The 25121-nt window shown below is 35.2% G+C and overlaps 1 protein-coding gene across 1 annotated transcript; it reads left to right on the forward strand.

Moving 5' to 3' along the window:
- The first annotated feature begins 1059 nt into the window (after positions 1 to 1059).
- LOC129255686 (potassium voltage-gated channel subfamily H member 8-like) lies at positions 1060 to 23491 on the forward strand. The gene is made up of 17 exons (XM_054894024.2): positions 1060 to 1184; positions 3266 to 3372; positions 3767 to 3892; positions 4441 to 4598; positions 7227 to 7458; positions 8303 to 8460; positions 8911 to 9115; positions 9681 to 9875; positions 11621 to 11820; positions 12458 to 12564; positions 13030 to 13172; positions 13331 to 13436; positions 13867 to 13975; positions 16227 to 16444; positions 18386 to 18570; positions 19085 to 19185; positions 19410 to 23491. Exons 1-17 carry the CDS (start codon positions 1162 to 1164, stop codon positions 19965 to 19967), a joined length of 2931 nt encoding a protein of 976 aa, XP_054749999.2. The 5' UTR covers positions 1060 to 1161; the 3' UTR covers positions 19968 to 23491.
- Positions 23492 to 25121: the final 1630 nt, after the last annotated feature.

Below are 25121 nucleotides of genomic sequence, written 5' to 3' on the forward strand. Positions count from 1 at the left end.
TTCTTGCGTATATCATATGGTGATATAAATCCTCTATGTACTTCCAAAGGACTTGGATTTTATTATAGACTTTGTTTTTTATGATAGCAATAATAATAATGATAGCAATAACAACAATCATTATCATAATGGAATTGATTATGATAATAATCTCTATGAGTCTATATTATTCCTGGTATTTCCCTATGTGCTATTTAACTAAAATCGTGCTATTCAAAGAACTTATTCGCCAAACTCATATCTGCGTACAATGTTCTGAGAAGAATATCGACTCGCATTCCTTGTACATTTATACTTCTACTTTTTTTCTTTCGTTTTTTATGTCAGCCAGTATAGGAGGCAATTTTATTCATGTTCTCGATTGTTCTTCTCCTTGATAATGGATTAGGCTATGAATCTCTTAAATTGTCAATCCTAAAGAGATATTCCTTCATAATGTGAATGAAGTATAGGGATAAATCCTCACAGGGTTCTATAATATCATCAAAGTTTGATGTGAATTACTATTCAAATTGGGAATGAAACTTGCGATAATTAGAAATGAACTATAAGAACACGTGTATGTAATCACGCTTATTACTGTTCGATTGGAGATTGAATTATCACATCCCATTATAAAATGACGGAGTCATACCAACTTTGCTAATGGAAATTTAAAAAAGATCATGTTATTGTAAGTTGCATTGTATTGGCTCTGAAATGTAAAACGCCTAAGGAAATGTATATGTTACTCTAAGCAATGGAGATGAAATAAAACCGTGTACTCCTACCAGTCATCTTGTATTTTCTTTAACTCTTACTCTCCAACCAAACACATTGTTTCATAGGAATTTCTTTGTATCTGAGTGTGGGTATGTGTGGGGGTGTGTGTGGGGGTGTATTCATGTCATTGCATTATAATAAATTGTTGGTATCTATGTTTACGTGATATTTAGCTCTGCTCGAAATCTTATTATCCAACACATATCATGTGTATCGAATAAGATTTTTTTATTCATCTTCTTCTTTATTAAACATTGATTTATTTTCATTTTTTTATTTGTATGTTTCTTTACAGATAGCAATTTTGTTCTCGGGAATGCACAGGTGGAGAGGGATTACCCAATTGTTTATTGTTCGGATGGCTTCTGTGAGCTAACGGGGTTTGCAAGGGCAGAAGTCATGCAAAAGAGTTGTGCTTGCAAGTAAGTCACTAATTTCATTATCGTATACAAAAAAATGCGTATGAATTATATACATCTGCTTTATATCCAAATTATATCTAAATAACCGATAATATTCAATGATAAAGTCTTGATATTTTATGTCCCTTTTGAGCACACGGTAGATGTACAGAAATTTTTCACTTTCAAAATATCAAATTAATTCACAGTACATAAATAATCCGTATCAAAGCCTTTTAACACATTTGTCGATCGTTTTAAAGTTGCGGTTTTTTTTTTGCTATTGGTCATATTTACTTGCACCTAAAATTTGTATTTTTAGTCGTGTAATATTTTTCAAAAATAGAAGATTTATTTTTGCAAGATTTGAATTATGGTGCCCATTCCAATTACGTTTGTGAAGGTATATCCTACATTTTGTTGTTGTTTTTTCATCGTTATAAATCACTTTTTTCAATATGTTGTGTGCTCGAGAGAAATAGATAGTGGAATGGGACACTTTCTGTATCGATGTCTGTAGTATCACAAGGAGCCATTTTCAATTATACACTGAGTTCTTGATTAACCAACTATTGAATCTTTGTCAGATTCAATTAGAATTTGAAATACATATTAGGATATTATATTAGTATACTAGATCCAGCTTGAATCACTCTAACATTCAAGACTACCTACTGGACTTATCCTGGATATTAAAAGGCATTGGTAAATTATATATAGAAGTATAGCTGAGTTTGTTAGCTATGAATCCAATACTTAATTTGATGTTTTATTAAAGGAGACATCGATTGGTCTTAAATAGGCCATTCTCATCAGACTTGTCCTTCACTGAGTCCGTAAAAATAGAGACAACGTGATTAATCCAAGACTTGGAAAAGCTTTCATTTTTCTCTTAGTCAGAGCTCATTAGTTGCAACTTGAAGTGAACGCTGGTTCAGTATGGTGACATTTTCATTTGTTCATATATACGGAGATGAATGTGATGTGGTTTGTGGTCAAGTTTTACATGGTTTAGTGATTTCGTAAACTCATGATGATTTTATTTTAAACATGCATATTTCGTTTATGTTTCCATTGATAATCAGGCTTAATATCCACGAAATCTGATAGCTGTAAGTGATAGTTGAACAAAAAAATAAAATCATTTTCCATGTGATGTGCTTATATTACATAGATGAATGAAAGCTAGAAGTTTGGTTACATTAAAGATCTTGAAATGTTATAAAATATTAGAGAGAGATGAAGAACTCGACTGAACACAATCATGATTAATCTCATAATGAAAAAAAAACGAAATGGTATCTGCAAGTAAAGGTATATAAATAAAAGCTAACAGATCAGTAGAGTAATTTGACAATACAGTTACAGCGTCAGGATTAGTTGAATATATAAAAAAATTACGATCATAGTTTAGTTTTCTTTGATGATTCATGGAATGATATGAAGTCCCATGTCAATCATCTTAATTCAATTTCATGAAGTTATCAGTTTAATGACTTCTTCCTCGTTCATGGGTTATGTTTCCGCTATAAGCATCTTATTAGGTCAAATAATGATTCCAGACGGTGTGTAAAACTATGATATCCATCCGGTAAAAGTTATAGAAGTAGTTTTTTTTTTTATTTGGAACGGGATATTTTTGTTTGCAAATCTGGATTAAAATGTGGTTATATGGTGGGGGATGGATATGGAGTAGACAGTGAATGACCGATAATTTCTTATCATTTTTCATATTCTTAAATTCATTTTAGTCTCGATTCATGGAGACAAAATGAATGCTGCTAGCTATCTCAACATTTATTTCACTAGTTTAAATGTCTATTTTTAAACAAGATAAACAAGAGTATGGTTTATAAAGGAAATAAAGAAATTTAAGAAAATTAATTTTCAAATACCTAAGTCTCGTAAAACGTCCACGAGTCTAATTTTGTATGTTTCATTTTTTTTTTCAAACTACGATTTCAAAGTTCAACTTGCTTGAAGTTAAGTTTGTGGAATCTCTGAAAGAAATATTGAAATTTTATATGATGCAACTCGAGCCTATTTGAAAAATCAAGTACATTTAGAAGATAATAATTCTATTTTTTGTTCTTTTTACTTAGATTTCTCTATGGGCCTGATACAACGATAGAGAAAATAACGTTGATAGAGAATTCTCTGGAAAACAGAGAAGAACTCAAAACCGAAGCACTCTTCAGGAAGAAAGACTGTAAGTTGATTAAAATGACATTGCATTATGTTGTGTTGATACATAGGTCTAAACATTAACACTTCTTGTCATTCAGGCAGATAAACACATTATAAAAGTAAGGAATTGTAAAAACAGCGTATGTGCAATCGCGAAAGAAACAAGGATACTCTTGGAAATTTAATAAAAAAAGACATGTTCAATGCTTAATATCCTCATTATATGTTCAGAACTATTTTATGCAAGTTAAGATAAGTTACAAAATTGTTGAAACTGAACTTTTTTTCAAATCGTGTTTTCAAATCAGAATTACCACAGGGAGTTTGGAAAGCAACATCCAAATTCTTCCAATCTCCATTTTCTTTTTTTATCGTGTTTACACATTTATCTTGATCACTTTTTTTCTTCTTGACAGTAACCCCATTCTGGTGCCTTCTAGACATAGTGCCGATCAAAAATGAGAAAGGAGAAGTGGTACTCTATCTTGCGTCCCACAAGGACATCACCAAAACAAAGATGGCCTCCATGGACGAAGATAAAGGTAGGTGTACATCAATCAGAGCATGGCTGGTTCTAGTTGCATGTAGCTCCTCCTGGAATCCATTCCACTTCTTAAAGGGGGTAGGGGGTGAGTAGTGTTGAAACGAAGAATGTATTTCAAGGTGCGAGTTTCAAAACGGAGGTAGTCAGATTATGTTGACCGGCACAGTGTATCTATTGTCGGTGATAAATGTGTCACATTTCTTGTAGGCCACGTGAATATACCTTTTTCTTATGTTTACTTGAACTAAGATATAATTAATATTATGGATATGGATGGAATTAATATTCGTGTTTATTGCGAGTTCATTCATTATTAATATGACCGTTCTTGTTCAAAGGTTATTATTTATGGAATATACATGTATTTTCTAGAGGACACATTCGCGTGGAACGTGTTTTGGGGCAATTTCTTTGGGGACCTTTTTTGAAAAGATCGGTTAAACCAAAATCTATATACGTCCAGAACTCAGCAATATCTTTAGAAATATGGCACAATTTTACTGATTGAAAATCATCGTTTTGTTTATTTTTTTCTACCTGGAAAAGACTACGACGAAGAAGATTCTGAGAATAACTACCTCAATGACCTTCCGTCAAACTATAACTACAATCGAAGGAGAAGCCGTGCGGTGCTCTATCACCTCTCAGGCCATCTTAAAGAACAAGAGAAAAAGAAAAAGAGAAGAAAGCTTAAACTCAACAGTGTAAGAGAAGTGAAGTGAAGTAGTGTCCGATGTCTTTTTTTCTAGTATTACACAGTAGTAGATAGTCAGCACAAATATGTAGGCCTATAGATAGTATCAGCACTAGCCAGTATATACTTAATCGGCAATAGACTCTTAGGAATCCCAGGTCAGCCCTTTGGCCCCACTCCTTTCCTGAACAAAACTCACCGAGATATGATTAGACTTTAATACCCAGAAATTGTCACATCGGACCTCATCCGGGTCAATATTTACCAGGTAGAGAGTGTGATCTAAACGGACAGATTTTCAGGCCAAATTTGACCGGGGGTCCTTTAGAGTGTAGAAGTAGTAATAGTAGTGGTAGTGGTGGTAGTAGTAGTAGTAGCAGCAGCAGCAGCAGCAGCAGTAGTAGTAGTAGTAGTAGTAGTAGTAGTAGTAGTAGTAGTAGTAGTAGTAGTAGTAGTAGTAGTAGTAGTATAGTAGTAGTAGTAGCAGTAGTAGCAGCAGTAGTATGGTACACTCCCATTTCTGCCGAGTCAAAACTTGTCAAACCAATTACGTCACCTGTCACAATTGTCACATGCCCCCCCCCCCCCCCGCGAATTACAAATCGTTGAAATATAAAAACTTTGTGTGCATCTTGTAAGACCTTGGTATCGATCAATATATCTATCAGTTCAGTGCATATCTAATTTATAATACTCATAGCAAGAATTATTTGAAACGTGGTATAAGTAGTCAGTTTTATTTGGTTGAGATAGACTGATGGATTAAGTCGATGGATTAGGCGCATATGCGAACGGAATGGATACCCGCTTCCCTAGCAGTCGTATATGTATTACTGTGCATGCAGTTTGAACCCATCTACTATAGATATGAACCTAGTGGGGTATAAAATTGGATTAAGGGATGGGTTTAAATCTATTCATTACATGCTTATTGAAAAATTGTTAGCACAATTTATTAAAAGATTGGTTTTTGATGTGTTTGGCCGAACTTTTGACATCGTTGACCTCAAATTGTGTCATCCTAGTTATTTTTTAACTGAAGGTCATCGGACTCATGATCGTGAGGTCGTGAGATCGAATGCCTCTCGGTCATTGCCTCTACTTTCATAACAAGGCCTGAGAGTTTATGTCGTCTATAAGGTAAGATCAGCCACAATGACTGATTAACTTACACGTAGATTATTTTCTATATACATGTAATTGTTTAAACCAGTTTGGTGTTATGCAGCAGAAAGTTGTCCACATGATTTGGTATGGGACTTATCATTAAAGAAACAGAAACCATGCATTCAGTCATGCAGGCACAGGCATTCATCTACGTGTGCTATCCTCTGGGAAGTCATATTTTGCCCCCCCCCCAAAAAAAAAAAAAATAATAATAATAATAATAATAATAATAATAAATAAATAAATGAAAGCGACCGTTTAGACTTTGTCTAAAGTCTTAAAAAAATATTTATTTCAGTCTCATGGATGAGGAAGGTACTGAACGATAAACGAAAACTATATATTCATCAATGCCAAGGTCTTCCAATAATTCACAAAAATATTCACAAAACCAAGGACAGATATAGGCAATTGTAAACACAAAATTATGTATCTCAACAAAGACAAAAGGTAATGAGATGGAGGGGTGGCTGAATAGGAAACTTACACCGTTTTAAATAACTGATTTTACAGAAAAAAAGAAGATTTTGCAGAAAGCAATAACAGAATCATTCTGTAAATTCATAAAACAGGAATTTTCTGCAATTTAACAGAGCAGGTCTGTTTAAAAATGGGAAAATTGTGTTTTCTTTAAGGAAATTTGTAAGGTTCCACACACCAAATACCAATTCCCTGTAAGATTGCGCAATCTGGTAAGATTACAGGTGTTCTCGTGAATCTGCTGCAGGAACTTCTTTTATTTTAAGGATAAATTTTCTAACAGTGTAGATATTTTACTACAGAGTTCATCCCTGATATGTGATATTAAATACATTAATGAAAACTATATTTTGGGGTCATAGTTGACACTTTCCAAGGCGACAGAAAAGATTTGGAAAGTGACTCAGAAACCATGGTTGCTAAAAATTTGACTCAGCCATTGATTATCAAGTTGTTTTGACTCCACAGAAGAGTGTATAAGAAGTCGTAGGTAGTAGAAATTGTAGTGGTAGTTGCAGTAGTAGTAGTAGTAGTAGTAGCTGTAGTAGAAGTAGTAGTAGTAGTAGTAGTAGTAGTAGTAGTAGTAGTAGTAGTAGTAGTAGTAGTAGTAGTAGTAGTAGTAGTAGTAGTAGCAGTGGTGGTGGTGGTGCTAGTAATTGAGTTGGTCTTGATCTTGTTGTCGTTGTTAATATTGCTTTTGGTGTTGTAGTAGTAAAGAAATATGTCGTGTCCTGTCATTGGCATTGTTGTGTTTATATTTCAGATCGTGGTACTGGTGAGTGGTAGGAGATTCTTGATGTTTTGCTATTTCCTCTTGTTGTCATGGTTGTATAAGAGTCTAGGCCTATATTATAGTAGTACTAGAGTGGTATTGGTCTTAGTATTTAAGTAGTATCATCGATTTACGGTCTTCTATCCTAATGAAATGTTAACAGATACTGTCAACGAGTTGTAGTAATCATTTTATTTCATATTTTGTTTCACTCCACAGGGCCTGCTATCCCCTAAATCGACAGTACTACCAGAGTATAAAGTGGCCGCCATGAAGAAATCGCGAGCCATCGTACTCCATTATAGCATAATGAAATCCGTATGGGACTGGTGTGTGTTACTAGCTACGCTCTATATTGCCATTGTCGTGCCATTTAATGCAGCCGTGCATCAAGAGAATGAATTAGTTATTACCATTCTCGATATCATCATCGAGATCATTTTCATCATAGGTGTGTAACCAGTCTGAAAAATGAGTGTGAAAACTAGGTTGATTATGAAAATATTTAATCCATTTTGGATTAATATCGGATTCGTCGTCCATTCAGGTTTATCCATTCTTATCATTTTGTGTAATTCAAATTTTCTGTCCGATATGACTAAATTCGTATTGATATTCCCTCCCGCTCATCTAAAGGTGAGAAAAGGGGAAAAGGAAAAAGGAAATCATGGTATTAAAAAGAGAGAGCTGGTTCGTAGTATTATGTCATGTGCTCAACTTTCCTTTAAAATGTCATCATCCTCTACCCCACCACTGTGCATGCAACATGAATACGTTAATCGTAGATTTATTGGATAAAATGATCTCTGAAGATCGTTCAAAAGTCAGTAGAACTGAAAGATACATGTAAATCATTGTGATAAAACGTTGTCTACTAGTATCTTACGTGTCTTTCGTTGTTCTGCGCTCGACCCAGGTGAGGTTAGGGTACCCGGCAGGATCAATTACTTGAATGCACTGAGCGCCGGAAGGCAGCTCGAGCTAAAGCCGGGGTAACTATCGCTAGCACTTTGTATCCTCATGCAAAAAGCTCTTTATAATTCCAGCTATTGTTATTATTATTATTACGTTCACTTTCTAACATTTTGTACTTTTTGAATTACATTAAATCATTAATACTTCCATTATTGAAATCCATCTTGAATCGAAAATTAAAATTTTTATAGCTACCTCCCCGATCAGCAGCGCAAGCTGATTATACTATTTTAGCAATACATTTACAACCATCTTGGATATATTATTGCTATAATTTTTGTACACTTTATACCTTTTTTATTTCCATATTTCATTTTCAGATGTTGCGATCAACTTCCGAACAACTTATGTAAGTAAATCGGGTAAAGTGGTGTACGAAGCGAGAGCTATAGGGCTCAACTATCTACGTAGTTGGTTCTTCATAGACCTGTTAGCTGCTGTTCCGTTTGATATACTTACTCAGATATTCTCATTAAAGGTAAGAAATAATTCATCACCATTAAAACGGAAGATTGTCCATCATAATAATTACTGTAAAAAAACATAAAACAAGTAGAAAAAGATTACCTAGAAACTGAATGTTTCGTTGTGTTCTTGTTTAGCCGTCGCAACAGTTTACTGTAAACTTGATCAAAGATTTGCTTCAGTCCAAAGCAAGATTTACCTCCCAAACAATTCACCTTGCATATATGATACAGCGTTACGACTGCTGTCCTTATCATAGGAAAGTATGGAGCCCTCCCAAAAAGTAAATGTTATAAGGTCTTTTCTGTATTAACTTGTAAGACAAAAGAAAGTTGAGAGAAGTCATTTTGCAATATGAAATGATGAACACCTTATTTTTCTTATCTCTTCCACTCAACACTCTCACAACCCCTCCCTCCATATCTATCTTCCTCTGTTTTAATCCACCATCTTATACCTGCAGTTGGATACAATTCAACTCATCAAGTTAGCTAGATTACTCCGTCTTCTTCGATTGCTCAACAAGATTGAGCGATACTCTCAGTACAGTGCTATCGTTCTTACATTCTTCATGCTCGCTTTTGCACTGCTTGCCCATTGGCTTGCTTGTATCTGGTTTGTCATTGGTCGAATGGAGCTTAATAAAAACGACGATGGATGGGACTTAGGTAATTTAGCATTTTGTGTACTTTTATTCTTGTCGATCCCAAGATTTGATTCAAATATCAGATAAGCTATTAAAATCTTTTTGGACAATATGGATTTCATTACAAATTTTGATCACTGAACTTATTGTTGGTTTATTGGACTTTGCCTGGATCTGACATAATATAAGATCAGTTAATGCCAAATAAAGTATTGATCATGTTACGTACATTCGACCGAATGGAAAACACAGAGACGACTCGTGAATTAGACTTATTGATCTAAAGCAAGGCAATTAGATATTGATTGAAGAAAATGATGAAAGCGATTGAAAGTTTGAAGTTTCTGTTACCTTTGCGACAAAAACTCAAATTACATTACAATTATACATGTATAGTGGTAGCTTGCTTTATGAATTCAATTATCTTCTCAAGTCTGTTGTTATCATTCCTACTAATTATTAATCAAGTTGTTAAATATTATGTATATCAACTTTCTTATGATATATTCTTGTATCATTCGTTCAGATCAACAATATTTTTTTTACGATTTATTTTCTGTTATGCTATGATCTCTCTGTAAAAATAGGATGGATCGTAGACTTAGGAGACCAACTTAAGATGCCTATTTTAGGGGTGAACAGTACTGGTCCGAGGAACGATAGTATATACATCACAGCACTGTACTACACGTTGAGTAGTCTTACCAGTGTAGGCTTTGGCAACGTATCTGCCAACACCAACACAGAGAAGATTTTCACTATTCTCGTTATGTTTCTCGGAGGTAATTGATTGCCAAGATTGATTGATTATTGACTGACTGATTGATTGATTAATTGATTGATTGATGGATGGATGGATGGATGGATTGATGGATTGATTCATTGATTCATTGATTGATTGATTGATTGAATGATTGATTGATTGATTGATTGATTGATTGATTGATTGATTGATTGATTGATTGATTGATTGATTGATTGATTGATTGATTGATTGACTGAAGGATTGGAGAATTCCTGAGCAGTTGACTGAATTATGAGTTTTATATTTGATGTGTTGATATGCGATTTATCTTTATTTGTTATGTAATATATCAGACAGATTAGTTGAATCTGTTGAATGATCGATTGATTTGTCGGTTGACCGTCGATTGATTGATTAATTTGATGATCTATATTTTCTAATAAGGTCTTAAGGACAAGGCCAAGATCGACCACACGAGAACAAGGAAAGGCCTGAACGACCTTTGTATTTTTTCCACACCTCCATAAAAACATATATGCTCATATACATAACATATACATGTACTTCTACAGTCATCTACCCATACACCCACACCCATTCACAACCACTTACCATATCACGAACCCTATGTTGACGACCAGATATGTTTTTTTTTTTTACTTTGCGTCAGGTTTTGGGGTTGTTTTGAAATCAAATTGTCTGGGATTCTACGGATTATCTCATTTAAAATCGATCCGAAAGTCAAAGTTTTCACTCTAGTTTGATTAAAAGTGACACAGCCAGAGAAATATACGATTAAATTCCATGTTGTTGTATAGGGCCTACTCTTTTGTCTTGCAGGGAGTTTATTCGTCCACGGTGCTAAAAGGGTTTATTGCTTCATCACAAGAAACAGGCGTGGGAGCATTAACGATATAAAGGTCAATGTGGATAAAATATCTACGTCCTCGAGACTCACAACACTGACATTAAGCATGCAGATTTTTATCAAAAATTGACTTAAAAGTGCTTCTTTAACACAAGGAGTCGTTCGCCATCTCGAGTATTGTACTTTCCAATTATAGAATACAGCCTCGCCTGCCTGCTTGAATAATAACATAAAATAATGCTAGCAAATATCAAGCCAACATTTCCATTCGTTATTAAGTATTCGCACAGATAACATTTATCAACCATGTCAACTCATGCGCATTGTGTCTACATAGGCCTACCACCCATGCATATAAATTCAATATATACAAGTAAGACTGCTGTTCATTGATTGATCTGTTTGTTGATTGTTTGCTTAATTGATTGAGTGATTGATTGATTGATTGATTGATTGATTGATTGATTGATTGATTGATTGATTGATTGATTGATTGATTGATTGATTGATTGATTGATTGATTGATTGATTGATTGATTGATTGATGGATTGATTGATGGATTGATTGATGGATGGATAATTCAGCGCTCAACTTAGAATCAGCAGCAAACCCCGACGTATGAGAAAAAATATCATTAAATTATCTAATCTATGTATTATTGCTTTTACAAAAAGGAAGTCTTGAAATAAATATTGGATATTTTGTAAAGAACGAAAGAAGAATATAATGTGTATATTTGATTTCGTAACAAAGTTACAGGTAAAAATGTGGATGAATCATTTAGATCTTTTGTATAACACAGCTGTATGAATTGGGGACTGGCGTTTGTATTGATACCGATTCCCGTTCTCAATTATAGGATATCATTTTATCTTAACTCTTTCGATTTATTTTATAATTTCTTTCGCTTCAGCTCTGTGCCACGCTGCGGTTTTCGGTAACGTCACAGCGATCATCCAGCGCATGTACTCTCGACGCGCTCTCTACTATACCAAACTACGAGACCTGAAAGATTTCGTACGCTCCCACCACATTCCGCCAGCCTTAAAGACCCGGATGCAGGAATATTTTATGACCTCGTGGTCAATAAACATGGGTATCGATACAACAGAGGTAAGAATGCCATTTATTGTATGATGGTACGTAGCCAACACTCGATCTTCTGTAATTGGTGATGAGACATTCCTTTCGCTTGAGCGACGGTTGCTCATGTCCCAATTCCTCGGAAGACATAGCGCCATAATTAAAAATGTGACAGTTTTTTGTACTCAGAATAATGTACAGAAAGATGTTACTTTTTATGTTTACCTTACTGGTCAGATTGGCATTGGGAACTGGAACATTTATCGAAGCTTACCAAAACCACGAGAAACCACATGCATTTTTCAGATAATAAGATAAACTAATAAAATACACCAGTAATATCGAAATTATGGTGAATTATTTAGTAACGTCAAGAAAGCAACTCATAAATTCGGTATACCAAAGCTAATTGTCAAAACTTGATTAAGAAATTATAATTAAAAAAAGAGGGGTTGGGGATCTAACTACATTAAAGCAATTTGTCTCCACTGGGCCGAGGTCAGTGTTTTGATATTTCACCCATCCCCCGAAAGTCCTATAGGATATTCAATTTCTCCAGTACCTTCTGCTTTGCTTCCGAGCATCTTCTACTACATTTCGTTTTCCGAATTTGCTCCTAAATGTAAGGATTTCCACATTTTAACTGCTCTCCTCTTCGTGATCACAGATGCTGCAGACATTCCCTGAGGAGCTACGAGCCGATATTGCTATGCACCTTCACAAAGAATTCCTAGCTCTTCCTATATTTGCTGATGCCAGCCAAGGATGCCTACGGTATGTATCACTATCAACACACAAATCTTTGATAAAATGATTTCTCAAAATCATTATCCTCAAATCCGTCGAAAGGATCGTGACAAACGAGTATTAGTCACAGTGTGTAATTTTACTGGAAGACTCGTTTGATGAGCCGTTTCATACTCTTGCTTTGTATTTTCTGGTACACGATCGACATATTCCTGTACGTCGTGTACATCAACAATTCGTTTTACGAACTAACTTAAACATTATGCACATTGAACTGAGACTTGAAAGTAAAACTCCACGATTCTGACTGTTTTTCCTAGATCACAACTGTCCCTGATATTGAGTTAAGATTATTGTTTGGGGAACCAACTGTTATTAAAATCTCTCGTTACTATGACGATTCATCACGAGTCAAATATTGGTTAATAAAATATCATGACTTGTGAATGCGGTCCAGCTGAGTAGTTTGGTTTCTTTGATTCCATTTTCTAGATCACTCTCGTTGCGGATCAAGACAAGTTTCTGTGCACCTGGTGAATATATTGTCCACCAAGGAGACGCCCTCAACGTCATATACTTCTTGTTAAACGGGTCAATGGAAATTCTCCGTCACGGGATGGTCGTTGCTATTTTAGGTAGGTTACCTTCCGAAGCAAACTCAGAAATAAAACTGCATTATTATTATTTAAAAAAAATAATCGGGGAAAATATAAATGATTTTTAAATTATCGGAAAAAAATCTTTTAGTTTTTTATTCAAAAGTTTTTATTTTATTTTTTCCCCTTTAACTCAGGTAAGGGTGATCTGTTCGGATGTGACCTTTACATCACTGATACAGTCATCCAATCAAGTGGCGACATCCATGCCCTGACTTACTGTGACCTTCAGTCTGTAACCAGGTAAGTGCTGGTCCAGTGCTGATCACACACAAATTAGATGCGTTTCCATTGTGAGAAACTTACTATTTCGTTCCATATTTGCTTCATTATCATTATGGTATGTTCAAAGATTATGTATCTATAAACGTGCGCGTGGTGTAGGTTTCCTGAATCCGGATCCGGATTTTAATCCGGATGGGTGTGCTTCTAATTGAAATTCTCTCATCTTCATTAACTGAAGACTCTTTAACCTCTTGAACATAAATGATTACGCGCTTGTGAAAGTTGAGATGACAAGAAAAGTTATGTAACAAAATAACGCATGGTTTACTGCAACGTTTGGCTCGCATCTATTTTATTTCCATATTCAGGTAAAAATAGTTTTCCTGAATAACATGTACATTTTATACAAATTTGGTCATTTCTACAATTTGTACCATCCGTAATGCAGGCAAGAACTCTTAGAAGTATTGGCTAGTTATCCAGAATACCAATCAAAATTCCAGCAAGAAATATCTCGCGATTTGACGTTTAATCTTCGGGAAGGTTATGATTCGGAGGTAAGTATGCTTTATTTACAAAATAATCAGTAACAGAATAGGTTCAAAATTTTCTCATTCTTTTGCCCCTCTGTATAAGTCCGTGAGTCAGGCAGGTATCTGTAACTTAAAGACTGAACAATAAACACACACCATTCACCTTGTATACCGACTGAATTTTAACTCTTCAGTTATTTATTTGAAGCTTATCATTATTATATTGTCCTAAATTGTGCAATCGATTCATTTTTGCCAAAATGGTTGAAACACCACATTATAGGCATTTCAATCTCATCTCTCACCATTTCAGCCGGTCACATTGCAGATTGATTTAATTCACTTATCTTTACACTACCATACACCCCATTTAAAGCAATAATTTTGCCCATTCAAGCTCATTCTATATCTCTTTTTCTTTTCACCACTTATCAATTGTTTATTTCCTTTTAAAATAACAGCATAAGTAGTTCCTCATACAATATGTTACCATAAAGGATGAAGCTTGGTTACATACTGTATGTTCACTCTCTATAAACGCTATTCAAACTCATTTCTCGGGAGATGTTAATAGCAAATCCTGAGTACGATTCTCGAGTAATACCTTTTTGAATGATAAACATTTCCCCTTTAATAAGGCAGATTGTTCTAACTTGTGGAGAACATTATTGTTTAATTCCAGCATGATTGCTAAAGTACGTTTCTCCCATTCATATTCGTATGAAGCTGTTAATGAAAAAAAGTGTGCCCGGCATCAATGCTAGATATCTTTTTTTCTATCCATCATTCGCTAAACTCATAGGTATCCCTTATCTGCCAACTCTCACGCTCTATATCATCTTTCTTCCGCCGTTAATTGATTTCCAATCAATCGGCTTCATGAATGCTTCTATATTCATCTTCCCCTCTCTTTGCTCTCATATGAATGGATTTGGTGCAAGAGAAAAGTAAAATAAAAAAGAGGGAATATTCTCCCGGGTTTTTTTTAAACAAAAAATGGAGTAAATGATGGAGAAAAAGGTAGTGAATCTGTATTTTTTCAAGTATAGCACGACATCTATTGCTCCCCTTTTTTCAGCAATATTGGAGCTCCACACAAAATCCTCCTGATCCTGATTACCCTGCGGATAAAGCTCAGAAAATGAAGAAGTTCCTTCGAAGATGGAGAAAGCGAGCCAGAGTGAGTTGACTCCTTTCACTAGAGCCACATGCCTGCCGTACCAGCCAACTAGAATAGTTGCATCTGATCTTGGTTTATTATCATTTCAGTTCTTTATTTCAATCAACCTCTATTTTTACTCAAACCTCATACACGATAAGTTAGTCCTTACCCCCCTCGAACCACATGTACGAATAGAATTACGTTTTCATTCTTTTTTTCGATTACACAGCCTTGCCTCTTGTATATGTTCCATCTTTTGTGTTATTTCTGGGGATGTAATAGGTTCAAGCCGACAAACCTGGCCAGTTTGTCGGTGTCGTATGACCGATGTTGATTTATTTTCTTTATCAGTTGCAAAAACACTCTTACTGAAATTAATCTTTATTTGCAATCGAAACTACCAAGCTATCTTAAGATAAATGGAGGTACCAATGCACATGATATACATTACCTACATGAAAATAACCATCCAGGCTGGGCTCAATTATAATGGCTGTAGTGAATAGAGTATGCACAAAAATATGAAAAGATAAAGAACAAATCGCAACAAATTTATACTTTCTGGTTTAACATGTTTAAATGCCTCACGATGCAATTGCATGTGTCTACTCTCACCTCACTCAAATATTAGTTTTTTTTTCAATTTTCATTTGTTTATTCTCACCTCCCATACTTCAGTGCCACTTTTTCAAAGCCTCCCGCACCACCGAGTCCGCACCAAGTGTCGAATAAAACATATAGATTGCACTTTATTGTTATTTTCGTTATTGACGTGTTGCGTAATGATATAATTTTCGTAATTAATCATATATCTGTATATTATACTTGTATGTATATATAACCATTTTTACAAATTTTGTTTAATCTCATACATTTAGTTTTAATGATATGAAATGAGTTATTGACAACCACTTATCAATTGCATTTCAGTCAAGGTCTGACCTCTTATTTCAGAATTCGTCGATTTTGCAAGAACTGAAGACCGATGGGTTACAACGCCAGCAACCTGAGGAATTTCATATTTCTTATGATTTTTATTCAGCTTTTTTCATACTCTTTCGATATTATCTCTTTCAAACAAATCGTCATTTAATTGGTTCGTATTTTCAACAGGCAGAAGAAAAGTATTCGTACTGCGAAACGAACAACAGCGGGCGCAATACGAGATTAACATCGATCTCTGAAGTCCGTGACGAAGACGAAGTCGGAACATCGAAACAGACTCGAGATTCATCGACTGATACGGGAGAAGATGGCATGGAGAACAGACATATGTTACTCGATGTTAGCAACTCGATAGCCACATCTGTGCCACCGGATCTTAGTCCAAGGTATAAACCATTTTAAAGGCTCTTACATAATGTTCCTTAATAGAAATGCTATTAGTGTCTGCCATCAAAACCCATTTGGAAGTATAATTATAGGTACTACCAATGCCAGTTTCATAAAACGAGTTGTCAGTAGCAAAGGAGAAATCTACTTTTTTTTCATTCTTTGCCTTCAACAGGCATGATTTTATATATATTTTTTTTTCAATAACCACAAAAGCTCCATCACCAAAAACAAAACGGACTTTCCTGTGGCCGACCACTTCAACATCCCCAATCACTCTGTCAAAGATATCAAATTCTGCATCTTCGGGGGAGGATACAGATCGGCAGGGGAACGGAAATGGGCTGAGGTGAGACATATCTTTAAAAGCCGCACGTTTGAAAGCGGCCTCAACAAAGATCTGTCTTGGCTCAACGCATTCACATTCTATAGATAATCATATATTTCTCCTCTTTGCCTTAATTTCCTTAATTCAGCTATCTTGTTTATTATGATCTCTCTGTGCACTGTGCAGCGTGCGCGGTCTCAGCTAGGCACTCTTATTATTACGAAATCTTTTTATTGTTACGAAACTTAAATCATACTCTTTTATTATTACGTAACTTACGTCATTAATGATCTTTTACCCAAAAGCGCGCTATATACATTCATAACAGCATTTTGCGCACCTAGCAGCAGTTACCCTAGTCCCGCTGAGATCACGCACGCTTTAATAAAAACAACTGTCATTTAAACTTGTCACAATTCACGAATCTTCCCCGAAGAAGGTAGATGTCTACCGAAAATTTGGAACGTGAGTTAAAGAACTCGTTGGCATTGCAAACTTGCATTACTCGTGAATATAATTTGTTTCGCATTTCTGATGAGTTATTATTGTCAATACGTGGAAAACCAAGATGCTCGTATATATATATATGTATACATACAGAATGACGTTACTTTAAATTTCATTCCAATAAACCATTAACAATCTTTATTGAAACTGGACCAAAGAGTTTCTTTAGATTTTGCTTGCAGTCGATAATTTGATTGGTCATTCATCCACGAAGTATCTTATATCAAGTAATCTTTGTTCCATACCTTCTTTCATAAAAAAATGATATTTTTTTCAGATGCCACACCCATTGGGATCTCCCGTGCTATAACATCCTAGTCTGGATCTTAGATATCTTAAAAACATAATATCATTAGTCTTAACTGAAGGTTCAATAGTGCAATATGTCTCTGACGTTAGTCTTCAGGTACAGGTTTACAGCTACTGACCATACTGAACACTGACCATACTGAACACTGACCATACTGAACACTGACCATACTGAACACTGACCATACTGAACACTGACCATACTGAATACTGGTCATACTGAACACTGACCATACTGAACACTGGTCATACTGAACACTGACCATACTGAATACTGGTCATACTAAACACTGATCATACTGAATACTGGTCATACTGAACACTGACCATACTGAACACTGACCATACTGAATACTGGTCATACTGAACACTGACCATACTGAACACTGACCATACTGAACATTGACCATACTGAACACTGACCATACTAAACACTGCCCATACTTGACAAACTACAATTAATGACTTTGCTTCATACCGGGTATTTTAAGGGATGGTCCATCGCAAAGTGCTTCATAATTTACGGATCACTTAAGGACAACTGGAACATTCTATTATTCTAAATGTGATTTTCATCGTCTTCTAACAAAGTGATACTGGATTTCTTGATAACATTTTGACAAAAACTCTGAATTAAAAATGCTTGTAAAAATAACAAAAAATCAACTAGTCTTTCGTAAAGTCATGCCGAATTTACCAATAGATTTATTAAAGTATAGTTTGAGAACGGCAAACATAACAAACAAAGAATTAACATGATTTAGTTTAACATGCATGTGACTATTTTTCCTTCAAGGGTCGTCGACGGTGTAGAAGACGAAGGCAGTCCTTTTAAACGGCATACCTTTGACTTCCCAGCAGCTCGAAGTAATGTCCATTCGGCAGCATCAAGGCATCGCAGTTTAACCTTAACTCCTCGTCAGCCATTAGTTGGTGAAAGCCGTATGAGAACCAGCTACACAGCCCCACAGTTATCCCAAGGTAGGCCTAATTGTTCCTAATTATAGAACTCCATACAGACACCATCTGATCGTCTATAAATTGTTTTCTCCCTTGTTTTCTATATGTTTTTCCATTTCGAAATATGAAGTCATCTCACCAAAGAGTTACTAAGAATACTGATTTGTTTTACCCATCAGAGCATAATTTGGATTAAAAGTATGAGATGGCAATTGAAATAGAACTTGACAAAAAACTAAGCTTATGCAGACAAAACAAGGATTTACTCTTTTGATTACGATGGGTTGTCTTCCGTTGCCGCATTCTTATTTGAAGGTTATTCTCTGATCTGTGTCTCGTCAACAATGTTTAGATGAGATTATATCCCTTTCGTATTAGCCTTCCATTTTAGGAACCTACTGTATGTAAAAACAATTTTGTCATTTTCTCCAGACATGATTGGTTTTCTGTAATGTTTTAGGTAACTATATCATATCGATAAATGGTTAATATGAATGAATCGCCCACCATTAAATTTCCATTTTCTTTCAAGCAGATCATACAACGAGATCAAATTCATCCGATTCCCTTTATCAAGAAGATCTTAGGCATGAACTTGAGTACACCAGAAACAGTGTGGAACGTCTTGACAAACAGGTATTGAATTTTCTCTTCAGATATTACAACTTCTTTTTAAGAATTATTTAAAGAAATGCTCTCCAGTGAGTGTCTCCTGACTTTCTTTGAAATGTTATATGCAGTATTTCATTAAAGCTATTGAGATTATTTAACTTAACATTTTGGCTTTTACTTCCTTATACACTGTAGATTAGTATAATGTTTATCCAATTACATTTATAAATGATTGTTCTTGAAACAAGGTATCCAACCTGAGCAGAGATGTTTCCAACCTGAGCCAAGACTTGAGGGCGGTTGTCAAGCTGCTTCAGGTCATAAGCCCAATGGCATCATCATCACAAAATCAGGCTTCAAATGTAGCAGCAGCAGTAGTCTCGTCGGGTCTCAACGGTCCAGCCACGCCAGGTCTTCCCGCCCCTCCTGCGCCATGTGTAATGACAGTCAAAATCGGTCAAGGTGGCGAAGAGGACATCATCCATGTTCAAAGACAAGATGGTGTGTTAGAAACCAGTCTTGGTGGAGGAATCCCAGAGCTCCCACCAGGAACCATGGGACCAACGGTAGCAGCCCTGACGTCCGCAGTGATGGCATCTGCCACTAGCAACAGTGCTTGTTCGACACTCGAACGTCCTAGAAAAAGAACGAATAGCAGTGATACAGCGAAAGACGAAGAAGGTGCTTCTGGGACTAGCGTAAAAGAAACAAATCTTGTCCTATTTCAAGGACCTGACGAAAATTTGACTGAATCAGAGAGTCTGGAGAGATTAGACTATGACTCGGAAAATGGAACAGATTTGTGAACTTATTCCTTATCGACAATACAGTACCTAGGGAAAATACTTTCATCAAATCATTCCTTGCTCACTCATGACTTCAATTTTATGTTCCACAAATCTTCATTTATGTACCTCGACTTTAATCTACGCAAAAGAGACAGTGTCGTTTCATACATTTTGATGTGTTTTGCTCTGCGAGAAATCGTATGAAATATAAAATATTATAAGACTTGTTGATTTTTCAAGAGGTTTTGCACATTTTTACATTGTTTTCTATACCGAGTAGATAGATATTTTGTAATGAAATCATATTGAGACATTTATGATGTTATTGCATCATTGTACTAATTGCGTTTAAATGTTCGAGGCTGAAGCTTCAATAGTTATAACAGCATTACTCTTTATATCGCACAACATCGTATTCCGTGCACTAACATTTGTTATGTGGCGTTTCAAATCGTTTACTAGGGTTACTTTATTCAATGTGATATACAAATTTACCAACCTTGTGCATTCTCTCCACAAAAAAACATCATTCATTATCTTCATTTTTGTCTCACCTGCATAGCAGAGTGTGACTATAGGCGCCGCTTTTCCGACTGCGGCGGCGACGGCGGTGTCAACATCAAATCTTAACCGAAGGTTAAGTTTTTGAAATGACAGCATATCTTCGAAAGTGTATGTACCTAGTTCATGAAACTTAAACATAAGGTTAATCAAGTATTACTAAAAATCCTGCCAGAGTTTCAGGTCACATGACCAAGGTCAAAGGTCATTTATGGTCAATGAACTTTGGCTACGTTGGGGGTATTTATTGAATTTCCATCATAACTTCGAAAGTTTATGGATCTGATTCATAAAACTTTGACATAAGAGTAATCAAGTATCACTGGACATCCTGTGCAGGCTTTAAGTCACATGACCAAGGTCAAAGGTCAATGAACTTTGGCCATGTTGGGGGAATTGTTGAATAACCATCATAACTCCGAAAGCGTTCGAATCTAGTTCATACAACTTGATCATAAGAGTAATCAAGTATCACTGAACATCTCATGCGAGTTTCAGGTCACATGACCAAAGTCAAAGGTTATTTAAGGTCAATTAACTTTGGCCATTTTGGAGGTAACTCTTAGATTGCTGTCATAACTTCCAAAGTTTATAGATATAGTTTATAAAATGTGGAAATATGGGTAATCAAGTATCACTGATTAGTCTTAGGTCGCATGTTCCAGGTCAACTGTCATTCATTGTCATTGAACATATTATTGTATCATTATATGAACTGTGTTTTTGTGAATAATTATGTTATAGTAGTTTTCAAAGTCAGCACTGCTGCTATATTGAATCGCGTGATGCAGGTGAGACTGCCAGAGGTGCTCCACTTGTTTAGGGTTAACAGGCAATAGCTAGAGTATGTAGACTGGAATCCACTTTTCTTAAAGTCCATTCTCTTTGTTCATGTAGCAGATTATCAAAATGATGAAATCATAGACCTATGCATCTGAAGTCAGTTTATAGTGAACAAGTACATTATATCAAACAAGAACTTGCTTACAACACCGAATGTGAGGCAAAGCTTGTGTTTGGATTAATGTCAGTTCGATGTTGATTTATCAATGACGTCTATAGTATAGTTATTTTTAATCTGTATAGTCGGTTCACACCAATAACAATATGGAGCTTACGTTTCACATGGGGAGCGTTTCATCGATATTTTCGTCTGACAAATTGTCAGATCTGACATATTTCATTGATTTTGATTGGCTGAGAAGCACAGTTCCTATGGCAACTGTCGGATAATACGTCTGCCAAGTCATTTCATGAAATCCTCCACTGAAGTCAAAATAGCGCCATCACAGTTGTCGCTCAGCATATTTGGAGAACGGTTTTGAAATTATTGGTGACTGGAGATGGACTAGCGCATAAATAGATAAATATGAAAAAATAAATGAACGAATCGATAAACGAATGAAAAATAAACTGTCAAGAAGGTACCGCGGAATGAATGAAATGTCTAAAGCTCACTACTTGACCCAACATAATGTTTTCCAAATTTCAATGAAATCACTTTAAAAAAATGAAAGATTTAAACTGTAACTCTTCTTCTTCTTTTTCTTTTTCTTCTTTTTCTTCTTCCTCTTCTTATTCTTCATCATCTGCTTATTCGTTTCTCGTTTAGCAGTATACTTTTCAAGATACACGTCTTTCTTGCAATTTAAAAAAGAGACCCTGCAAACATCTTGAAAAATATGGAATGTTGATGAAATGAGATGTGCGTGAACTAGAGGATCCATGACATTTGCTCCGGCGACAATTGCTCCGATGGAAAATCTGCACGTAAAGTCTAACATAATAATAACCTAATCTCCGAAAATAAATAAACCCTTATCCTTATCTTTACATTATTCTGAGATAAAAATTATATTGCAATCCTAATTCTAACCGTATGCCTGCTGAGAAAAAAAGGCTAGAGCAAATGTCGTGTCACCGAACTGGTTCTGGTAGGTCGTGGTATTTATCGCTTCTTCGTCGCTCAGGGAGAAATTCGGGTATACATTGAATGAACAAATTTTAATTTTGAAAAAAAAGTAGTGGAGTTGTTACATATTGTACCAGCCTTTCATATATGTTTTCCTTCGAATTTTCTTCATATACATCTTATTGAAAGTTGGTACTAACTTTGAACAGTATACTCAGTGTATTTACATTATATCACTCTCAACGTATCAGTTAGGCTTATTTTCACATAAACGTAATTCATTAAGTTCAGCAGTAAATTTAACTGTTTTATCTATAACTTATTTTGGATAATGATCGCGTGTGTAAGGATAGCTCAATGTGAATAAATTACATCTGAAATAAAGATAGTCCCATCCCTTCTTACTCCATGTCAATATATTACGTATTAAAAGTTATGACGTAATATTTAAGGCGCTGGCCATCAAGAAGCGAGGAGTCTGATATTAAAGCAAAGTATTTTCCAAAATACAGTTCAGTCTTTTTTTTTAAGAAAGTGAAATGTACATCCGAACAACAATGACCCAAATCACAAAATTGAAACTGTTGGGTAAGCTAAAGCATGTTCCAAGGATGTATAAGACTTATACCGGTAGATTTATAAATGACAAATAACAAATAGAAGTAGTGCATGGAGTACACAATTACGAGACGCAAATGAGTATACTTATGTATTTATTGTTTAAGGATTCAGCAGCACAGACGTCATATAAGGAAACAGAGGATTCAACATGAGAATAAACTGAGTCAGGAAATATAATTTGTATTTACTTTATTCATGTTAAGAGGGACGGCAAAACTACATTTGATGTGTAAGGTTGAGGGTTCATACAATGGATTTTGACAATATTTTTGAGGGTTTACGTTTCACACAATGTCGACGCGGTCCTTTGCATTTTTTACATTAATTATTCATTCATTCATTCATTTATTTATTCATTTTTCCAACAAAATTTATAATGCAATAATTACAATAAATAAAATATAACAGCAGAAAATATAAATGACATAAATATTCAAATGAACCAACTATAAAGAATATACACCTGGTATAGAAGATTATGTTTCCAATTTGATAATAACAATATGCAAGATATGTTGGGAAAATGGAGTGGCCCACTGAAAAGCAAAGCTTGTAAAGTGTGGACCACTCAAGAAGAAAAAAAGTATAACACTTAAATCTATAATAAATAATTATTATCATCTGTACGATCGCTATGTACCTCAACATCATCGTCATCATCATCACTATTATCATCACCAATAGCAGCATCACGCCACACTACAATCATAGCAGCAACAGCATTATTATCATTACGATAGCTACATGTATCAATAACATCAATAAACCAGATTCATTCAAATTCATCATTGGTGACGATCCCGGGGATACGGGGTAGCGTATATGATATGTGATAATCACATTTTGTGCAGGAGGGCCAAGAGGAAAGGGTTGCTTCAACCCCCCCCCCCCCCCTAAATAGGCCAAAATCTCACGAATTCATCACCTACAGTATGAATATGCCTATTATTATCATCATCCTCATCATCACCTCCGCGGTGCACCGGTGCAACCGCCACCACCATCATCATCACCCGGGTCCCGTAACACAAAGATTAGCGATTAATCTTACGCTTGATATTCAAGATTGATATTACATTGTAGTCAATGCAATCAATCGTAGAAAAATGTTCTACGATCATGGCTAAGCTTTGTGTTACGGGCCCGTGATCACTAAAAACATCAAATAATACCATTTCGAACAACGCGAATTATAGAATAATCTAAATCTAAAATTCCCTTTAGACCTATGTCATGGCCGTTAGTCACAATAAATTATCTACACGAATGAATAAAGTTAATAATTTGCAGCTCTTCGTCATGCTCAAAAATCATCTTATGTTACAACCTGGAGAAGTTAATGATGAAATGAAATATATCAATATTAATACTTAAATTCACTTGATTTATTTTGCTGAGCAGATTAAAGTGAAATTATAAGATGAGGAGTATGTATATATCCCTTATATTCAATTAAGTGAATAAATATGACCGGAGAGCAGTTAATGTGACGTTCAGGTTTGTTGAAATAAATACAGATGAAGGCTTGACGAAAGATCACAGAAAGACAGATTTTTAATTCCAGATTTTCTCCAATAACCTTGTACGAAATGCCACTGATTATAATTAAATGCACAAGTATTATCAATTTCTTTTGGGGGAGAAGATTGCATTTTATTTCACACACGCATGTCAAAAGAGGGTTCTGCTCGCATTGTGACGTCACAAAATTAGTTCTTTAAGCTCTGTATATATTCTTCATGACTTTATGTCGGGGCGAATATCCCAGTTAAGATTGCCTTAACATCGATGTTCATTAAATATATTTCCATAAATACTTCCTTATAGGTTTGTATATTCAAAGTAGCTTTTGGCACTCTGCCATATTGACGCTCCATGTAAAATAATAGATTTATTCATTTATCAGATGAACATGATAATTCCTCCTCGTAATTGAAATTATGGTTAGTCTACAATTGCTTGTCCTATTTTAAAATATTATAGTTTGAAGCCTTCCTTGTGAATTATCAAGCGACTAACATGTTTGATACCAATGAAATATATAAGTTAAATTATCTGATCAAGTAGAGACCGTTCGT

Source organism: Lytechinus pictus, chromosome 1 (assembly GCF_037042905.1).
Source record: "Lytechinus pictus isolate F3 Inbred chromosome 1, Lp3.0, whole genome shotgun sequence".
NCBI classification, from domain to species: Eukaryota; Metazoa; Echinodermata; class Echinoidea; order Temnopleuroida; family Toxopneustidae; genus Lytechinus; species Lytechinus pictus.